The 21,172-nt window shown below is 44.1% G+C and overlaps 2 protein-coding genes across 3 annotated transcripts in view; both read right to left on the bottom strand.

The window, feature by feature from the left end:
* The window catches only part of LOC119169147 (aldehyde dehydrogenase, mitochondrial), a 78,041-nt gene extending 58,601 nt beyond the window's left edge, over window positions 1-19,440 (bottom strand). For both annotated transcript variants that reach the window (XM_075886365.1, XM_037420246.2), the window contains exons 1-6: window positions 19,100-19,440; window positions 18,845-18,949; window positions 17,451-17,591; window positions 17,293-17,372; window positions 4,961-5,072; window positions 2,269-2,511 (exon numbers count right to left, since the gene is read on the bottom strand). In XM_075886365.1, the coding sequence (XP_075742480.1) occupies window positions 2,269-2,511; window positions 4,961-5,072; window positions 17,293-17,372; window positions 17,451-17,591; window positions 18,845-18,949; window positions 19,100-19,219 (801 nt within the window). In that variant the 5' untranslated portion in view covers window positions 19,220-19,440. The remainder of the gene's footprint in view (window positions 1-2,268; window positions 2,512-4,960; window positions 5,073-17,292; window positions 17,373-17,450; window positions 17,592-18,844; window positions 18,950-19,099) is intronic.
* Window positions 11,575-13,373, bottom strand: LOC142796204 (uncharacterized). Its single transcript, XM_075886366.1, has one exon. The coding sequence runs from the start codon at window positions 13,290-13,292 to the stop codon at window positions 11,691-11,693; it is 1,602 nt and encodes a 533-aa protein (XP_075742481.1). The 5' UTR covers window positions 13,293-13,373; the 3' UTR covers window positions 11,575-11,690.
* Window positions 19,441-21,172: the final 1,732 nt, after the last annotated feature.

The following is a 21,172-nucleotide window of genomic DNA, read 5'->3' as shown; positions in this document are numbered from 1 at the left end:
CTGGTTCAACACAAGGCAAGACTTATTTGAGACACTAAAAGTGCAAGCAAGTAGTCGAGAATTAGAATACCATACGCAAAGCTTGTGGGTATTGAGGCTGTAGCGGTAGCATTCGTCGCGCAACAGGAGCCCTCAAAAGGTAAGCGCAGGACGTCAGTATTGGGCTGATGGCTATTTAATAGAATCGTCTGCAGTTTCATTCTGAAGAAAGAAAGTTTACAATAAATCCCAGTTTTAGGCACACGGCCGGCCCAACGCGTCTTGGTGGCTTTCAGCTGCCGTCACCAGTAGCGAACACAAAACTCATAGACTCTGAAGGGCCTACCAGCGGCCCTGCTGTCGTTGTTTAGTGCATGATCTATCACCTTCAACTTGAAAGCAGCCGTGTAGCTTCAGTATCGCCCCATAACGTTGACAAATCACTAACACAACATACAACACACGCCGCAACGCGCACTTGCCACTTTGGCTTGACTTGGATTAGATTGAATCTCCGTGCAGTAATAGTACGATTGATGCTTAAGAGATGGCGCCAGATGACGCACGCTATTATCATCAGTGGCTGGAACGAGCAGACGACATTATTGCAGCAGTTTTTGGGTGTGCGATAATTACTCGAGGAAAAAAAAGAAGTCCTATTTTTGTTGGGCGATGTGGGGGGTGCGAGAATTATGCGAGTGCGAGGATTAAGCGAGTAAATACGGTATGAGCAGAGCCCAATAAAACAGCAAACTTCTTGTGTGGAACGCGTAACTGGGAATTCTCTGACAGCACGGACTTTGTCAGGGTCAGGTTGAACACCAGTGGCGTCAACAAAGTGCCCGAGTAGTTTAATCTGCCAGCGTCCAAATGAGCATTTCGACGAAATCAGTTGGAAACCAGCGCAACGAAAAACGTCAAGAATTGGCGAGAGACGAGACAGGTGGCTTTCGAAGGAGGGCGAGAAAATGATTACATCGTCCAGATAGCAAAGGCAGGTCGACCATTTGAAACCGTGGAGAGGACAGTCCATCATACGTTCAAAAGTAGCCGGGCGATTGCACAACCCAAAAAGCATGACTTTGAATTGGTAAAGGCCATCGGGTGTGATGAATGCTGTCTTCTCGCGGTCGCGGTCGTCGACCGAAATGTGCCAGTATCCGGATCGAAGGTCGAAGGACAAGAAATAGTTGGCGCCGTGGAGGCAGTCGAGCGCATCATCAATTCGGTGTAGAGGATAAACGTCCTTCTTGGAGATCCAATTCAGGTGGCGATAGTCGACGCAAAAGCGCCAGGTGTTGTCCTTTTTAACTAAGACCACAGGAGATGCCCAAGGACTCGATGAAGGCTTAATGACGTCATTGCTCAGCATTTTCTCGACCTCCGTCTGTATAACTTGGCGCTCAGCATGTGACACACGATAAGGGTGTTTGTGGAGTGGACTGGCGTCGCCGGTGTCGATTCGGTGGGTTGTGCGGCCCAAGAGACGGTTGTCGACGTCAAAGATATCCATACAGTTCCATACACGTATCAATATTGTGGAATCAGAAAAAGGGTTCCAGAAACTGAAAACTTGATTTTGAAAAAATCGTTTTTTTTTTTTCGCCATTTATCGCGATCCTAAAGCCGAGTCCCCCTTTAAGGATGCCTTTCATAAGCCACCTTTATGACAGAATAAGGGAGGGTTCTGAAAAGCACCTTGTACTTTTCTTACACTTTTGTTGTCCGTTCGTAAGCAGCCTTACGGCCATAAGTAAAGGTCTGTTCATAAATACTGCAGTAAGACAATTCTACAGCATGCTTTCTGTTATATCCAGGCCTGTCTCCAAGGTAATCTGAATGGTTTGTCAAGAGAGGCTGAACTTGTTCAGAATAAGGAGAATTTTACGGCAATATGGAAAATGCAGTTTAAAGGAAGTGTGAACATAACAGTAGATAATGTACATTAAAATACTTCACAAGCATTTATTCAAAAGTTTTAAAATAATATCACCAAAAACTTACGTACACATGTTTTATCAAATAGGTCACTTTGAATAACTTAAAAATGTGCAGTGTAAGAAAAATATGCTGGAGATGACTAATCTAAAGTGTGTAGACATGCACACACGCATGTAACCTTCGAAAGGGCTCACGAAATTATAATCAAGAGCAGAGTAAAAGAAATACTTGTGTAGCTCTGTTGGGCCCTAAGTATTTTGACAATTTTGGGGGGATCTTGCTGATGATAATACATAATAAACCTAAAAGCTCCGAGAAGCAAACAAAAAAAGGAAGATTGCTGCCAACCTCGGTTGAGCCTGTAAAAGCAATCTTGTCCACATCCTTGTGACCTGCGACGGCCGCTCCAGCAGTAGGGCCCATTCCAGGCACCACATTGACCACGCCGGGTGGGAAGCCAGCCTCAGCTACCAGAGAGGCCACATGAAGGGCCGACAGTGGTGTTTGCTCGGCCGGCTTCATCACCACAGTATTGCCCATTGCAAGTGCAGGACCAAGCTTCCAAGCCTGCATAAGCGCTGGGAAATTCCACTGCAAGACAGAATAAAAACAGGTACTAATGGTTTACTGAGCGACACATTCGATGACAGTTTAATTTTTCAGCACAAATAATTGTTCCAAGCTGCTTCAATAATGTGCATGCTGTATTCTATCAAAAATAAATCTCTCGACCTTGTGCACACGGTATATGGAGAAGAACGAATCGCAATTCAGAAAAATGCTTCATGCCTACTTAGTTGCTGGGTTTGTTAAGGGAGTATGATAGGGTAAACCTCCCCAAGAAATCAAATTTGCAATTTTGACACCTAAAGATTTGCTGTACTCTGAGGAACAAACCTGTGGAAACCCAACATCAAGTGCCCACTCCAAGCGGTTTAAACGCCGCGCCGCGCCCTCTGGCGTAAGCAGTATGCCCACATAAATCTTCGTTTTTCTCAAATTGCATTTTTAAAACTTTTTTAACTTCAAGGCACGTTTTCTCAAAAAGTATTGAATTGATTTCAATGAAACTTTGTATGCATGAGCAACAACAAGTTAGAAATACCCTGAACAAAAAAAATGCAGATTTCATAAAAAGCGAAGCTGTGAGAAAAATTAAACAATAAGCACTCTTTGTGGCCTTGTGCATGCAAAAATTTTTTTTACAGAAACTTCACGAAAAATGTAATATTTTTTTTAGTTCAGATGTGACATATGAGTCTACAATAGCGCAGCTGAATATCATTCCATACATTTCAGTAGTTGCTGAGAAAAGGTACATTGAATAAGTGAACCCCCTTTAAAATTTGGGAGTGGGCCATAAGTAGAATAGGCATCCTAGGCACGAAAAAAGGGGTCACTTGATAACCAGTAGTATTTTTTTGTGAGCACGTAACATTTTATGAGAATACTTGTAGCCGCTTCTAACATATTACGCTGAAACTGACATTACCCTATCATACTACTTCAAGTATTTCACTTTTTTAGGGGTGAAACTCTTTATAGCATCACCTGGTCGGTCGTCCTGTCCATCCTGCGTAGCCAGCATACACACGGATTGAATGATAATGAGTGAGACAAAGCGCCCGTCCATCTGATGTGTGCTCTAGTGCAATAGGAGCAGACAGACAGATGGACAGATGAACGCATGGACAGAAAACAGACTGACAAACGCAGAGGCTTTGCCCCACTCATCATCATTCACTCCGTGGATATTCTGTGTTTTTTTATACCCACACAGCCTACACCATACACCTTATCAGTGCAGCTGAATCAAGTTACAAGAACTGACAAATAGTACAACCTACCATGCAAATCTACATGATCAGATTCATTATTGCCGACCAGAATGACTGAGGAGACAGCTGGTTGAACATAAGTTGCCATTGAAATCAGCACAAAAACTGAGATAAGGACATGTGCTGAGCCTCGTTTTTAGTTCCTTCTCGTGTCAGTGTCTCAATTCGTGCACTAATTTCATGAGTATCTACACTGCCAACCAGAAAAATTTTTGAATTTGGGAACATGTGTACTGCAGAGCTGTGCTACAGGACTCGTGTATTATAAGTAAACTTTTAAACGCAGCTGCACTACAAGCTTTGGGTGGCAAAGTGTAACTTAGCACAATGCTGCAGTGAATCTGAACCGACACCTTATGATCGTAATAGGGTAGATAATAATGTTGATGAATTTATGAAACCCTATTGAACTGAAGTACATTTAGTGCAGAAATTTCTTTTGCATTTACTAAGTTAGCACATAGCAGGCAAAAAAATGTGGCAGCTGTGAGTCACGTCATTTACCACTTGAAACAATGCACTACCCTGAATGAATGTGAATGAAAAGGGAGAGGAAATGGGCTCGTTAATTTGCAAGAGGCAAACTTGCTATCACAGATCCTCTCAGCGAGTTTTATGTGAATGATGTGCGTGTCATGTGTGGAAATACACACAAAGGCAAGCTAGAAAAAAAAAAGAACATGCTAGAGCAACACAGCTGGCTAGGATGGAAGTAAGCTGAAAACAGCAAAAATAATTTCAAACGAAATACACATAAAAAAAACTGTGCAGCCACACAGATGTATCATTTTTTTTATTGGCCCCATTAGTTAAAGGATGTGCCATACCATGACATAAGCCTAGATGAACTTTGCAAAGCAAAAAAAAAAAAAGCATGGCATATATGCATTCAATACTACATGGGCCATCAATTTATTTCAATAACCACCCTGTGCAGTCGAGAGAGACAGTGTTGCTCAGAATGTTGCCTAGTCAATGTAAACGAGTAAACAACTTTCGAGAACAGCAATAGAAATGCTCTAAGAGTACTCGGGTTTTGATGAATAATGGCCAATGGATTCAACGCACTTGCAATAATGGATTCAATGCACTTGCAGAACACACAAGCTACATATTGTACATACTATATGCAGTTCACAGAATGCATAGAATGATAATAATGAGCAGTCTTTTTAATTAACAGTAGACACAGGCACACTTACCGGAATAATCTGGCCACACACACCAACAGGCTCATGACGGGTGTACGCAAAATAGCTGCCGTCAAGTGGGATAGTCTTGCCATGGTTTTTGTCAGCATAGCCGGCATAGTACCTGCACAGAGGCGCATAAATGAATACTGCCACACACACAACAACTATAGCACAGAACATACTTCTTTTCAACAGAGAAGGCAAGCATTATGCAGTACATGAATGCAGCGCAATAATAAAGAAACACCTGCTGCTTTCCTTGCAACAGGAAATGAACAATGCAGAAATAGTACCACTTAATTTGTGCTGCTTGAAAGCACAGTGACAATGATGATAAGGGAAATACTTGTGTGTCCACTTAATGTATGAAATAATGTTTGGTTATGCCATAAATGGAGATTGAGGCTTGGAAAACAATGCAAAGCACATAGTTGCATACGTGATACATTAAATATGATTTTCACCTGTGACAGATTAATAAGTTGCCAATTATTTACATACAATATATTAAGAATTACTTGAATATATGTTGAAGATATGTACCCTCATGACTAGAAAAGAAAGTAAAGCTCCAAACAAACTTTTATTGACAAGGAACTGCATATGAGCATGTTGCAGGTGGCTGCAAAGACAATCGCAAGGTCACATAAAAATCTGTTTATAACTGGTCATGTTTGGCATGGTAAAAGAAAACTATTTACACTGGTGAAGTGCATTATAAAATGGCATTGCAGGTACTGCCTCATTTAGTAAGCGTTGCGGAGATCATCTATGGGGACAATATTGAAAAGTTAAACTGCGCTAATACAAGCAAGGACACAAAAAAAGTAAAGGACAGCACATGCACAGACTCACAACTCAAACTTTATTGCCTTAAGGACGACATATATATATATACAGTGAACGCAAAAAGACAGAATGAGCTCATTGGCAAAAAAAAAAAAAAAGGTCAAGCAAAAGCTTGTAGTACAGTCATGATCTAGCTTCTAGATACTGTATTCACAATCAGGAAGCAGCATCGACAAATCGATGACACACTTGTTTTTTTAGTCGCATAAGCTTCGTATTGCTCTCTTGTATTGTGGTCCTTATGGTAATACCAAAAGGTAAAAAGGTTCAGGTTAAAAGAACATTTCACATTTCAAGAACTATTCATATGATGGTTGTTCCCATAAGTTATGGCAAAGCACTTTGCAGGGACTGTGTAAAGAAGAAAAAGAAGGCATGCCACCCACTTCTAGAAAGAGCAAGGGTTTTGTATTGCCATGAGGACCGCAATACAAAGATGTCCATGAGGTCTATGCTATTCAGAAAACACAAGGGTGTGTCAGTAATTCATCGGCACTGCTTGTCAACTGAAGTGCACCAACTAAATTCTAGATTGTGAAAGTGCTTGAAGCATTCATGTGACCTTTTTTTTTTCTTTTTGCCAATAAGCTCGTTCTGCCTATTCATATTTACCGTATATAGTATGTCCTCTTTTACTCGATGAAGCTGCGAGTTTGCGCATGTTCTGTGTTCTTGCTCGTATTAGCGCAGTTAAACCTTTCAAGAATGAACCAACTAGCCCAGCTTGGCACTCTTCGGCAATGGGGACGATGTGAAAAGTGACACTATGAATTCAAAATTTATGTAAACTTTTCAATGATGTCTGCCCATGTGATCACTTTTAGTCTTGCTGATGATGAGTGATGAGTGGTTTTTTTTAATGGTGCAAGGGCCAATTGATGGCCAAAGAGCGCCATTTCTAGAGATATGAACAATGATATGATGCATGGCTGTAAAGGGGCCTTAAAATTCCTCGCGCTAATGCGGGTAAAAACGTGGGAGTAATAAAATCATGACAGTGGCGTGAGATATGTGCAGTGAAAGTGGATGGAAAAATGTCATGATAATAAAACCATGATGAAGATGTACTCACCGCAGCCACGACCACGGTACAGAGGTCATGCTACGGATCACCTCACAATATGGAGTGAAAGCTATGAACATCTTTTAAAAACGTGAAAAGTGATTGCAGTGTAAAAAGCGGATCCCTACCGATGAGCATCCCTGGGTGTAGTGGGAGCTGCTGTCGGTAGGGCAGTACAAAGTGCTTTTTTCTTGGAGCATCTAGCTCATTGCACAGGTCGAGAATGTAGAGAACCGTAAGTGGTTCTCCACATCTCTCACAAAATGGTGGATCGCCTGTAGATAGAAGATATGAATGTGTGGAGTGTGTATGTCCTGTTCTAAGCCTTGCTAGTGTTACTTCTGTGTGTCGTGATTTTGATAGTGGCGGCCAATTACCTAGTTGCAGCTTAATAGCATGGAGTTTATTGTCTGTGTGTCTATCCCACTTGCTCTGCCAATACCCCCTGAGCTTTCATTTTAGAAAAGATTTCAAGTCAAGTGAAAGGTTGGTATTGATTCATTCGAAGTAGTGTCGTTGGCAGAAGCAGCCATATTGTCGGCCAAAACGTTCCCTTGTATCTCATGGTGCCCTGGCACCCAGCAGACGACATGCTGTTTTGATGTGTACAGTGTGCATAGAAGCAAGTAAAGTGACACCAGCACACGGTTATTGTGTTTTTTAGGGATTTTCAGGGCTTAAACCACACTTAGGGAATCTGTGTATGTTACCGCAATTTGTAATTTTATCTGTTTGGTGCATTTTACGACTGCCAGTATTGCGCAAGCTTCTCCTGGTAAAATGCTTGCATAAGGATGAAGAACACCAGCCTTGGAAAAGGATTGGCCTACCGCTGCATATGACACAGAAGTGTTGGACTTTGAGGCATCGGTAAAGAACTCGGGGAATGTGTATTTATGTTGTAGTTCTAAAAACTATGTATGTGTGCAAGTGGTGCGTACTTAGTGACTTCAACAAAAGAGACATCACAGTCTATAAGCTGCCATTTCCACGGTGGCAGATATGCTGCAGGAGCCATGAAACTGTGTTCGAGAAGAGGCACACCTGATTCTTCGGCCAGGCCCCTTGCACGTAGCGAGTAGGGCTGCCGCAACGAAGGACGGTTTTCAAACAAGCCAGAATAGAATAAGACAAATCATTACTTGTGAAATGAGAGGGGTGTTTCTTGTCGGCCTTCACCTTCAGAAAGTACAAAAACACAGGTAATATCTGTGTAGGTGAAGCGACCATTCATTCGAATCCACACACAGGCTCTCCACAGGGCTAGTTCGAAAAGCACCCATAGAGAGGCGAATTCTTAGATGGCCGATAGGCTCGAGAATCTTCAAGGCTGATGGTGTTGGCGACTGAGAGATTAGAGCACCGTAATCTAGGCGTGTGCGTATGAGGCTTCTATATAAATTCATCAGACACTTCTTGTCACTGCCCCACGTAGTGCATGACAACTTTCAAAATATTCATTGTTTTTAAGCACCTGTCTTTTAAATACTTGATGTGTGGGATGAAGGTCAGTTTTGTGTCTAATATTAGTCCAAGAAACTTGTGCTCGGTCTTCACTGGCAGGGGTTGACCATGCAGGTCAATGTCGGGGTCAGGATGGAGGCCCCTCTTTCAGCTGAACAAGATGCAAGTACTCTTTTGCGCGTTGAGTATAAAACCATTCTCATTTGCTTATTGAGACACCTTGTTCAACCCTAGCTGTACTTGACGTTGGCACATTGAGATGTTGCATGATTTGTAACCAATCTGCACATCATCGACATATATGCAGTAAAAATATTTCGTGGGAGAGACAGGTGCAAGGAATTCATTTTAACTATGAAAAGTGTGCAGCTCAATACACCTCCTTGTGGCACTCCTGTTTCTTGGACAAATACTCGAGATAAGACTTCACTTCACTTCACTTCACTTTTATTTCCTTAAAGACCCCCTGTAGGGGTATTACATAAGGGGTGGTGCATAACAAAAAAAAAAAAAAAAAGAGAACTATACAACGGTGTTTTTAATGGCTTCTGCAAACATAGATGGGTTAGTGATGGCACAGGTGGCGTGAGGAAGGCCATTCCAGTCTTTTGCTGCTCTTACGAAAAAGGAGGCTTGGAATACAGTGGTCCGGGTACGTGGTAATGCGACTTGTAACGGATGACCAGTGCGATGGGATATGTGCGGAGGGGGCGTGATGTACGGTGGATGATTCAGTGAACTGAAATAAAACATATGAAAAAGAGAGAGGGTGGCACACCGTCGGCGTGAAGCAAGGGTTTCTAGACCTGATTCCGCCTTTAGAGATGAGATGCTGATATCGTATGAATATGCAGAATGAATGAACCTGGTAGCCCGATTTTGAAGTGATTCGAGTTCACTTATGATGTATGATTGATGAGGGCTCCAGATGGAAGATGCATACTCGAGTTTGGACCTGATAAATGATTTGTATGCAAGCGTCTTGACGTGAGGCGGAGTATGGCGTAAGTGTCGTCTGAGAAACCCGAGTGATTTATTAGCAGACGAGATGATGTTAGTAGTGTGATGACGCCAAGACAGGTCATGAGCCAAGGTGATGCCGAGGTATTTGAATGATTGAACTGATTGTATGGGAACATTAGTGATGGAATAGGTAAACTCAAAAGGGTTACGGTGGCGAGAAAAAGAAACGAGCTTACATTTATTAGGATTTAAGTTCATTAACCAACGATCACACCATGTTTGTATGTTGTTAAGATCATGCTGAATTAGTGTTTGGTCATGAATGTTGGTTACTGATCGGTAGATTACGCAGTCATCGGCAAACATACGAAAGTTACATGATACATGCAATGGTAGGTCGTTAATGTAAATTAAAAAGAGTAGAGGCCCTAAGACAGACCCTTGCGGGACACCTGAGGTTACAGGTAGTCGGTTAGATGAGTGATTATTAACAAACACAAATTGGGAACGATTAGTCAGGAAAGATGTTATCCATGCAAGTACATTAGGATCTAGATTTAACAGAGATAATTTAAGAATTAGGCGTTTGTGAGGGACAGTGTCAAATGCTTTGGCGAAATCCAGGAAAAGAGCATCGGTCTGAATGTTGCAGTCAAGGTTAGAATGTAAGTCGTGAATGAAAATGGCCAGCTGCGTTTCACAAGAATAACCCCTTCGGAACCCGTGTTGAGAAGGATGAAAAAAGTGCATTGAGTCCAAGAAGTTGATGATATGGGAGTAGATGACATGTTCCATGATTTTGCAGGGGATACTTGTTAAGGATATGGGACGGTAATTTAGTGGAGAATCTCTGTTACCTGATTTGTAGACTGGAACGACCTTGCCTACTTTCCAGTCTGCTGGCAGAATGCTTGATGATAATGACTGCGAAAATAACAATGTAAGGTATGCGGCACACACATGTTTAACATTTATGAGAAGTTTTGAATTAATGTCATCCACACCTGCAGAAGAAGAAAGCTTAATCTTTTCTATAATCGAAATGATGCCGTCCGTAGAAAATGCAATCGGGGGCATAGACTCGGTGCTGCGCGCAGGTGAAGAAAAATCGGGAACTGAACTCTCATTCGTAAAAACAGAGAAAAAGGCCTCGTTAAAAAGGTTCGCGCATTCATTGTTGTCGACTATATCGCCATGCGCATTTGAAAGACTAGTGGTGCGCATCTCCTGAGGGTTTATCACCTCCCAGAATTTGCGAGGGCTGGTTGCAAGCATTTTGGGCAGCTCTTCATGAAAGAACACGTGCTTGGCGTTTCGAATGGTTCTAAGATAATCATCTTCCGCGGCGTAATATTTTTCCCATAAGGACAGAAGTTTAGACTGTTTGGCTGATCGGAAGAGGCGTTTTTTCTTGTTTCTTAGTTTGTGAAGTGTACGTGAAAACCATGGCTTGTTTCGGTTTGCGGTAAACGTTATTTTTGGGATAAATTTCTCGACAAGAGTGGCTAACTTATCTCTAAATATAATCCAATTCTCATCCACAGAGCGTGTATGGCTTATTCTCTCGAAATCAGGAAGAAAAGATATCAATTCATTATTGATGGCACTATAATTGCCCTTGTCGTAAAGACGGATTGTTTTGGTGACAAGATCGCGTTTTACAGGTCGAAACGCAAAGGCCGCATGGATTACCTTGTGGTCACTGACGGCACGCAGATATGTAATTGATGATAAGCTCTCTTGATGACTAGTTAGTATTAGATCTAAGATGCTGGAATTGCTCTCTGTAACGCGCGTTGGTTGGGATACAAGTTGGGTTAGATTGCAATTCAGGCAGAAATCTATGAAGTCCTTTGCGGGCTCACTGCCCACAGCTGACGGGACGCTACTACTCCAATCTATTTGAGGGAAATTAAAATCGCCGAAAAGCAGTATCTCTGCTTGCGGATACTGTTTCCCAAGGTCACTCAGGTTGTTGTTGAGCTTATATGCGAAATCTGGGTCACTGTTCGGGGGCCTATAACAAACGCCTACAAGGACAGTATGAGGGCGAGCACGGCAAACGACCCAAAGAATTTCAAGTTCAGGAGAGTTGGTCCTGGCCACCGAGCACGATAACTGTTGGTGCACAGCCATCAGAACCCCGCCTCCACGTGCGCCTGTACGGTCCTTACGATAAAGTTGAAATCCAGGTAGGTGATCTAGCACTTCTGCATCGGTTATATCATTTGTCAGCCAAGTCTCGGTTATCACCAATACGTTACTGCTTGATGACAAAGCAAGCTCAGAAAAAGTTATGCGTTTCGGAAAAAAACTGCGCGCGTTAGCAAAGACTACCGAAAGTGACAGGCCAGATTGAGGTGTGGGGGTGTGCCCGGCAGATTTGCGCCGAGGAAATTGCTACGATGCTTCCCTTACAGTTTGCGATTGCTCATCGTAGACGTAGCGCTTGTGACCCATTAGCAGTGTCTTGTACGTGATGGAAAAAGGCAGCGACTTGGTTTTAGCAAAGGCAATCAATTGCCGACGGACGTTTTGCACACGACGTGAAAAATCTTCACCAACACTAAAAGTGGTTCCTTTAAATTTCCGTCCATTAGAAAGAATCTCTCCTTTGGTTTTATGGAATGCGAATTTAACTATTATGGGGCGATGGTGGTTAGTACCCTTGCGGCGACCCAGACGATGCGCGCGCTCAATTTCCTTCGGATCGATGGAAATACCTAGACGATCACGGCAGTGCTTGATGACAAGTTGTTCAACTTGGACAAGTGCTTCCGATCCAGTTGATTCAGGAAGGCCATAAAATATGAGGTTATTGCGCCGAGAATGATTCTCGGCTTCATCCACGCGTGCTTCAAGCTTGCGCAGAAGGTCACTCGCGCGAGCGGTGTCTCTTCTGAGCGCTTCCACATCAGTACGTAAGGAAATAATATTTTGGCAGTGCCCTTCCAGATCAGTCATGCGTCTACTGAGATCTGCTATAGATTTATCTGTTGATAGCAAATGGGACTTAAGGTCCTGTACCTGACTGATTAATTCCGTCTGACCGGCAGACAATTTCTGCAGTTCAGTTAGTACAGCATTAGAAGCAGGACCCGGATTGCTTTCAATATCGCCCGACATCATCAACAAGGCACGAATAACACGAGAACACTCAAGTGCAACAAGAACGCAGCAGTGTGGGCTCGGCAGCTGAAACAGCAGGTAATTACTAGACTTCTTAGCGAGAAGACTGTAAGTTTTACTAACCTGCATGACAAGAGTGAAAGGATTAGCGGTCTGCGTTGGTGCACAGCCGCCGAGCCCACACAGCGCCGCCGGCAAAGGCCGCTCTTTTGTAGTCGACACAGGCATCGATGCCGATGCTGATAGCGTCGACCAGGTTTTGTCGAGGACCATGTAGCTGACCGGTGGCGCCGGAAGGGATCCAGATCTGTTGCGTGAGGTGAAATCCAGTGGTTCCAAGTACGTTGCGGTTGATAAGCTTGTGTCGAAGACCAAGAGGGCGTGACAGGTAAGCGTGCCACTTTCGCTGGAACGATGTTGATACTGCAACGGTGTGGTCAAGGAAGCTGGCAGGAAAACGGAAAGCAGTATGCGCAGGAATGCGCACTGAAACACCTGCATGACAAGAGTGAAAGGATTAGCGGTCTGCGTTGGTGCACAGCCGCCGAGCCCACACAGCGCCGCCGGCAAAGGCCGCTCTTTTGTAGTCGACACAGGCATCGATGCCGATGCTGATAGCGTCGACCAGGTTTTGTCGAGGACCATGTAGCTGACCGGTGGCGCCGGAAGGGATCCAGATCTGTTGCGTGAGGTGAAATCCAGTGGTTCCAAGTACGTTGCGGTTGATAAGCTTGTGTCGAAGACCAAGAGGGCGTGACAGGTAAGCGTGCCACTTTCGCTGGAACGATGTTGATACTGCAACGGTGTGGTCAAGGAAGCTGGCAGGAAAACGGAAAGCAGTATGCGCAGGAATGCGCACTGAAACACCTGCATGACAAGAGTGAAAGGATTAGCGGTCTGCGTTGGTGCACAGCCGCCGAGCCCACCGGCGGCTGTGCAAGACGGTGCCAACTCGAACACGGAATGTACGGTTGGACAGGTAGCTTTCGATGATTGTCAGCATTCTACCCCGCACACCTAAATGTGTCAGGTCTCGCAATATGCCAAAGCGTCATGTAATGTCATATGCCTTTTCCATATCGAGGAACACAAAGAAAAAATTGCTTATGAACAAAAGCGTCGCGAATTTGTGCCTCGACACAGACAAGGTTGTCAGTGGTGGACCAAGCCTCTCGAAACCCACACTGGTATGGGTCAAGTAGGCCATTAATTTTAAGAAAGTACATCAGGTGCCTGTTAATCATTTTCTCAAAGACCTTGCAAAGACAGCTGGTTAATGCTATTGGCCTGTAGCTGGAAACTGAGGCCGGGTCTTTGCCTTGTTTTAGAATTGGGATAACGATAGCTTCCTTCCATTCCAGGCTGAGGGTAGCTCGCCGGAAGACAATATCGCATTATACAGGGAGAGGAGAGCTTTCTCGGTTTTAGTGGGCAGGTGTTTTAACATTTCATATGCCACACGAACCGGGCCTATGTTAGATTTGTTGCAGCAGGTAAGTGAGGCTTGCAGTTCAGCCAAACAGAAAGGTTCATTGTATGCCTCAAGTGTTGCGAGTTTGCGCTCCAATCTGTTTTTCTAGTCTGGTTTTGTATCGTTGGAACGCTTCACTATAGTGTGATGAGCTGGAGACCTGTTCGAAGTGCACTCCGAGAGTGTTAGCCTGGTCTTCCAAACTCTCCCTTTGTGTGTTCACTAGAGGAAGTGAATGTGCTTTTCGTCTTGCCGCTTTACCAGCCATGTTCCAGACTCTCGCCTCATCTGTCTATGAATTAATGCCTGATAAAAATTTGTGCCAACTTTCCCTTCCCGCCTGTCAGTGCGTCCCCATTCCTTGCGACTTGATGTTCTTAAAGTTTACAAGATTCTCGGCAGTAGGCGAGTCTGTAAGCAACTTCCATGCCTTATTTTGCCTTTTTCGAGCATCACGGCACTCATTATTCCACCATGGGACTCGTCGTTTGCCTGACAGTCCACATGTTCGGGGAATACATATCGTTGCTGCATCAACCAAGAAAGCTGTAAAGTAGCACACAGCATCCTCTATGCTTAATGCCACCATGTAAGTCCAAGTTACTACAGTTATTTTTTGAAACTTTTCCCAATCTGCTTTGTGGGTGAGCCATTTGGGAACCTGTGTATTTGTTACTGATGCGCTGATAACGACAAGTCACTACCATGTGGATTATTAATAACTTCCCATTCAAGTAAAGACAGGCGTGATGGGGATGTTATGCTAAGGTCTATTGTTGAGTACACATTGTTAGCGATGTTGTAATATGTTGGCTCTTCCCGATTCAGGAGGCACGCACCGGAAGAGAAAAAAAACTGTTCAATCAGGCAACCTCGCGCATTGCAGCGAGAATCACCCCAGAGGCTACTATGTGCATTAAAATCCCCATAGGACAAGGTAGTGTTCTAGAAGTTCGTCTATGAGGGACTGGAATTCATGCTTTTCAAGATGGTGTTGTGGAGGTATGTAGAGAGAGCAGATGGTGACGAGCTTATTCAAAAGAACTGCTCGAACAGCAAGCGCTTCAAGGGATGTTTGTAGTGGTAGGTGTGCGCATGCAATTCCTTGATTGACTATAATGGTAACACCACCGGATGGCACAATGGCATCATTCTGGTCCTTCCGAAAAATAACGTAATGACGTAAAAAGTTGGTGTATTTGGTCTCTTGTACGCACAGCACCTCAGGTGTATGTGTGTGTAAAGGTTCCTGAATATCGTCGAGGTTTCTCAGCAATCCTCCGACATTCCCACTGCAGTATTTGTGTCATTTTAATGTTGTGTGGTGCTGTGTGTACAAAAGTGCTGCGTTAGATTACAGGGCCTTTTGGGGGCCCTGTGATTCGAGGTTTTTCTTTTTTGGCGCACTCCAAGGAGTTGCGCCTACCCTTCAGCGTCTGAGGCGCCGGAGGAATGGGACTTCTATTCATCACCTCTTGTGAGGTGGTGGATGGTGCCTGCTCGGCAGGCACATTTACAGAACTTTCGAACCTAACTGCGCTTGCAGCGGTCCGAGGTTCAGCAGACACGGGGGTCTGCTGGCCCTGTTTGTCAGGTGGCGAGTGACATTCGCGGGTGCAGATACATGTGGCGCAGTGCCCCGGTGGGTCACATCTGCGAAGGAGGGATAAGATGGGTTGTGTAGTGCGAAACAGCGTGCTTTTTGGAATGAGAGATTAAATTTGACCGTAAGTTCTACAATTTGTTTCTCTTCTTTACATGCAGGGCATGATCTTGAGTAGGCGTGATCTCCTTCACAGTTCGAACAATGAGTTGTTTCTGAGGTGCAGTAGTCCGATATGTGTTGAATGGATGCACACTTTGCGCAAGTGGCACGCCCTCTGCAACTCTGCGATCCATGACCGAAACGTTGACACTTGAAACATCGACGAGGGTTGGGAATGTATGGTTTTACACGGAGCTTACAATAGCCGGTTTCGATTGATTCTGGTAGGTCACTTGTTCCGAAGGTAATTATTACGTGTTTTGTAGGGGTCAGTTTGTTGTTGTGCCTTATTGTTATTCATTGGACTTTGACCACATTCTGGTCCTGCCAACCTTTGAGCAGCTCCCTTTCAGAAAGCTCAGCAAGATAATCATTGGAAATTACGCCATAGACAGTGTTCATGGACCTGTGTGGGCCCACCGAAACAGGGGTTTGCCCAAACGCTACAAGTTTAGACAGCTTCTCATACTGAGCTTTGTCACGAACCTCCAGAAGATTGCGGCTTCCCATCTTTGTCACTTTATAACCTGGGCCTATTGCTTCTGTGAGAGTTTTGGAAACGAGGAAAGGTGAAATGACTCGGACTGTCTTCTTTGCATTTTGGCTGTGGATAACATGGTACTTTGGGAATGTCGGTTTTGGTGTGTTAGGCAGGAAAGTGTCTTCGGTGCGCCACCTTTTCAGGGAGCGATCAGGCAGGGGGGGAAAAGCTTTAGCTATAAAAATACTATAAAATTGGGGCGGCGATGGTGGCCACCCACCACTGAGCCCAACATGGGGACACTACAAGATTGAAAGCAAACACTTGGAGACGCCAGCCATACATCGCCGCTATAACCTGTTATAAATATCCTAAGTTGGACAGCTACACCAAGTTAACCCTCGCAGCCAGGAAACTTGGAAGTAAACGGAAGAGAGAAGGTAAGATGACAGGACAGATGAAAAGTGAGAGGTAAAGACGAAGAGTAGGGGAAGAGAGATGGTAAAAGGCGACTGACGATTTCCCCTGGGTGGGTGAGCCCAGGGGTGTGCTGTTTACGTGATGCTGGGGCCAAAGGGGTGTGTTGCCTCTGCCGGTGGGCCTTAAAGGTCTAGTCACCCAGCGTAGGCTCAACCCCCAGGATCCCCTTTTTCCCGGACACGGCAAAGCCACGCACGGCTGGGCATGGGAAAAAGTCGAACCCCCTCTCCCCGTTAGCTCGGGTCTGTGGTGTTGCTACACATTAAACGCCTACTTGCGCAGACGCCCCTGCGGGGCTTTTAATCTTGCTGTACCAGAGCATGTTTGGTTATGCTCCTTGTCATAAATTTCCACCAAAATACTTAGGCCAGTTTCCACAAAGTCTGCAACCACACAGAGCATATATGATGATGAGTTGTGCAAGTGTGACGGTGAATAATATACATTCCATCTATACCCAACTATGTGTGGACACTGTATTCACTATGAACAGGTGGGACTAGGTGCCTGGTATCGGCCATAGATTTTATCATGCAAGGCTAACTAAATATCTTCTTTTATGACTGTCTGCACACGATGAAAAACCAGTTTTCTTTGTGCACAAAAAATCATAAAAGCAGACATTTTTAAAAGCACTAAAATACTCAAGCATTAAAAAGAGGTAATAAAATAGTACCTGAGGCACTTGATAACAAGAGGCAGGTCAATGTTGTAAGCATCCACAAAGGGCTTCCCATTGTCCAATGTCTCCAAGCTCTGGTTACAATTAAGCAATTGGTGAATGGGCACACATTCTTTGACAAAGGGCCAAGTTAGTAAAGTATGTCAACTCACAGCAATGAGGCAGCGATCACGTTCAATAAGGTCTGCGAGACGATTCAGCAGAACACCTCTATCGGAGGCATCCATGGTGCGCCATTCCGATCCCAATTCAAAGGCCTTCTTGGCTGCTTGCACAGCTTTGTCCACATCGGCCTAAGAAAGCACTGCTAATTTTAATAACTTGAATATGCACACCAACACCATGGCAAAGATACGCTGTGGTACACATTCCAAGGAAGCAAATTTGAAAGAAATGTAATAAGGAAAACAATTAAAACAAAACAGAATTACCTAAGGCCAAGTGCAATTATTATTACCAGCCAGCAGCATAAATATTACAGAAATATGCATGCTTGAAACAAGTTTGCCCTCAGCCCAAAAGAATCCCCTGGAAATTCCCTGCTTACCACAGCCATGGTCAGAATATCCATGACAATTCTAATAGAAGAGTATGTCTAATTTTGTGCAGATTATTTGTGTAACAGAATGTAAATGATGTCTCGTACGTTCAGAAAATCAAGGACAGTCTCTATTCAGACGCGATATTAAAAATATTGTATTGGTGCTGATTAACACTCCCTGGTTATAAAGTGGACGGAGGTATGACCATTGCTGTGGCTCTGTTAGCAGAGCTTATTGGAAGGTCGCAAGTTGACCGTTTCGTCCACTTTTTTTTAATACATACACAATTACCTCTAATAACACCTGTATTCTTTCCGTGTCAGCATTGTCTATTAGCTCTCATTAATATTGTAATGAAAATGAGCCCTTAGATTTCCACTTTTCTAATAATCTGTTGGAGCAAGCTAGCGTGTACACAACATAAGTCATTCGATCACCAATTGGACTAATTCTCGGCCTTTTATTTAGAGAGCTTCAAAGTTTTATGCAGAAAATGAAAAACATTCACGGTTAATGTGTTCCCGCAGATTTTTTTTTTTTTTTTTTTGCACAGAGATTAAAGAATGCAATGTCAGCTAGGTCTCACAAGCACCGTGAAGCTATGCAAGAACTGCACCACACTAGTTGATTTTAATTAGTGCATTATTAACAAAGTGTTTGGCAGATGCTAGTGAACTGTATGCACACAGTGTTGTGCATTTAAAAAAACAGAAACAAAACAACATAATCTCATCTCAGACTTCCACCAGCGTGAATGTATTACGGAGTGAGATAGGCGAGCTGTCCGATGGCATATGCACTAAAGATACGTTCATTATTTTCCCTTTTAAATGAGCGTTATTAGGCATTTATTCGATTGAACCACATTGCGGAGATTCGAGGGTCAATATGAAACAAAATTAATTGCGTACCCAAATTACGACTGATAATAGTGAGGTAGCGGCGACTAGATTTATTTTAACCATCGGGGTTTGTGCGTACAAGTCAAACTTAGCAAGACTTACTTTGTCACCTTCTTGCACGTAAGTTATCACTTCTCCTGAGGTGGGGTTGACAGTGGGAAAGGTTTTGCCAGACGCCGAGTTATGCCATCCATTGTTGATGAATATCTGAAGTTGAAGCAAAACGCGTGTGAAAAAACTAGCAGGAAAATACGAACCGCAACGTTCAAACTCCGCCGCGTGCGGCCGGTGCACTTTTCAGCATCTTTCTTATTTAAGAAGGGCTATCATAGGGACTTAACTTCCACGTCCCTTTACCTGGGTGTAGGCGATGTCAGGATTCCGCACAGGCTCTACTGCAACGGCGGCGGTGGACTGATAATGCACGCTGCACCGTCTGAGTAGCGACAAATTACGCGCTGTTGCTCGCATAAGCATGGCTGTCGATGCGTCGACGTTCCGCACGGATGCACGGCACCGGGAGCCGGTTTCAACTGTTCGCCGACAACTACCAATGCCTCCCCTGCCAAGGTATGTCCCCTGCTGCGACTACAAATACGAGCCGACAGCAAGCTCAGCAGGGAACAACGCTACGGCCAGTGCGCCCGTCACCTTCGTAGACCTCGCCCTTTCTCAGATCTCGCCACGCGTGCTCGCCACTTTCCCGAAGTTGTGCAACTGCAACTGATATCGTACGCGCGGTCTACCCGCGCTGTGGCCACGGTACCGAAGTGAAAGAAACACTTGCATAGGAAATAGAATAAATTTTTTCGCTATCTATGATCTGGGATAAGAGTTTATATAAGCATATACCCACGCTCCCAACTTTTCGTTAACCACCCACCCGATGAGCCAGCGCAGCCCGGAAGCACGGTATAAAGCGTGCAATACCCTGTCGGCATTAGAAAAAAAAAAAAAAAAAAACTAGACCCAGATTTTTTCCAGGTGGATAGCAAAATGGCACGTCGTCTGCTATGGTACTTCCGGTTTGAGGCCTCGACAGCTTCGCTGCTTGAAGGCATCTTCAAAGTACCTGCTGAGCAGTGTAATCGGGGTGGAAACAAGTGCAATTCTGTGACGCTTTTGCTGCCGCTTGTTCAATTATTGTGTTCTTTAATTCTTTTTGTGAATAGATAGATGATATTTTGTGCATTTCAGGGAACGAAGGGAGACGTGGACATAGGCAAGAACGAGGAACGTAGAGAGATGGGTTTCAAGCACAGCGTGCAGTTATGCTTTGAAACACGCGGTTATCTTTTGCAGAATCACATCGATTCAGTATTTTCGAGCGCATACGCTTAACGAAGACACTTCAAAATTCAAGATCACTAACACATATGTACCTATGCTGTTATATGTCTACATATGAACGCGTACTTCGCGCGATCAAGTATGTCGATATAGTATACATTGCTATTGTACAATCTGCATCACTAACTGTCTGTCAAACTAATTGAAACAGGTGAGTGCGTAAAAAGCCCACAGAACAAAATGGCCACCCAAATAATGGTATCATTCGACGTGAAACGATCGAAGCCGCTTTTGAAGCAACGAGTAGCATGGTATGACGTCTCTGTTATGTCAGACTTGCAAGCGTGACGTGGTGATAGATCATGGTATACTCCGACTCATAGCCTTGAAGGCTATCTTGCACAACTCTACGCTGAGTGCGGATAATTTTGCATGCATTGAAAAACATTGTTCGAGCGTGTGAGGGACGACACCTCCTTTAAAGAAATATTTAGAGGCGTAAAAAAAATGCAAGAGAACTACGAGCACGTTTCATTATTAGCGTTCGAAACACATTCACTGCAGCCATTCGCTATATCAAGCCCGGAATGGTATCTTTGCAAACCAAAAGTTGATAAGTCATTTTACGGGTACGTGAGCAACATGAAAACGAGTGAAGGGATACTTCGTGATCCCATGATGTGCAGAAAATCTTTGTTTGTGACAAAACATGCGCGAATAACCTTCGCTGCAAAACAACAAGCATGTGTCCAAAAGTGCAAGCCGCTTCAATAAAAAAAAAAAATTACCGCTCGCACGATTATAACTATTCCGTAGTGATTACATTTGTTGTTCAATCATGATGCATAGCACTCTAAAGTAGTACGCAGCAATTTGTAAGAAAAAAGGCACCACGAGTGCAAGGCGGAGCACGCAAAAAAAACAAAAAAAAAAACAAAAAAAACGCCGCCACTGGCAAGAATGTCCACACGGCATCACAACGCTTTGAATGAGAAGTCGGTGCAGACAGGCGCCGTGACCCACAATTCATTGCGTGAGCCATGATGCTATAACACGGAGGAAGGAAAGGTGTGCTAGAACTACAGTGGAGTGAACAAGGCGGCCGCGCCGCTCCTCGGCTAGAGGTGTGCCACCGGCGAC

The sequence above is a fragment of the Rhipicephalus microplus genome, chromosome 2, assembly GCF_043290135.1.
Source record: "Rhipicephalus microplus isolate Deutch F79 chromosome 2, USDA_Rmic, whole genome shotgun sequence".
Lineage (NCBI taxonomy): Eukaryota > Metazoa > Arthropoda > Arachnida > Ixodida > Ixodidae > Rhipicephalus > Rhipicephalus microplus.
Note: the sequence above shows the minus strand (reverse complement) of the source record. Positions and strands in the feature narration are given on the sequence as shown.

Excerpts from the sequence above, each read along its gene's own strand:
- LOC142796204 (XM_075886366.1), bottom strand. The coding sequence starts at position 13,292 with ATGCAGGTGTTTCAGTGCGCATTCCTGCGCATACTGCTTTCCGTTTTC.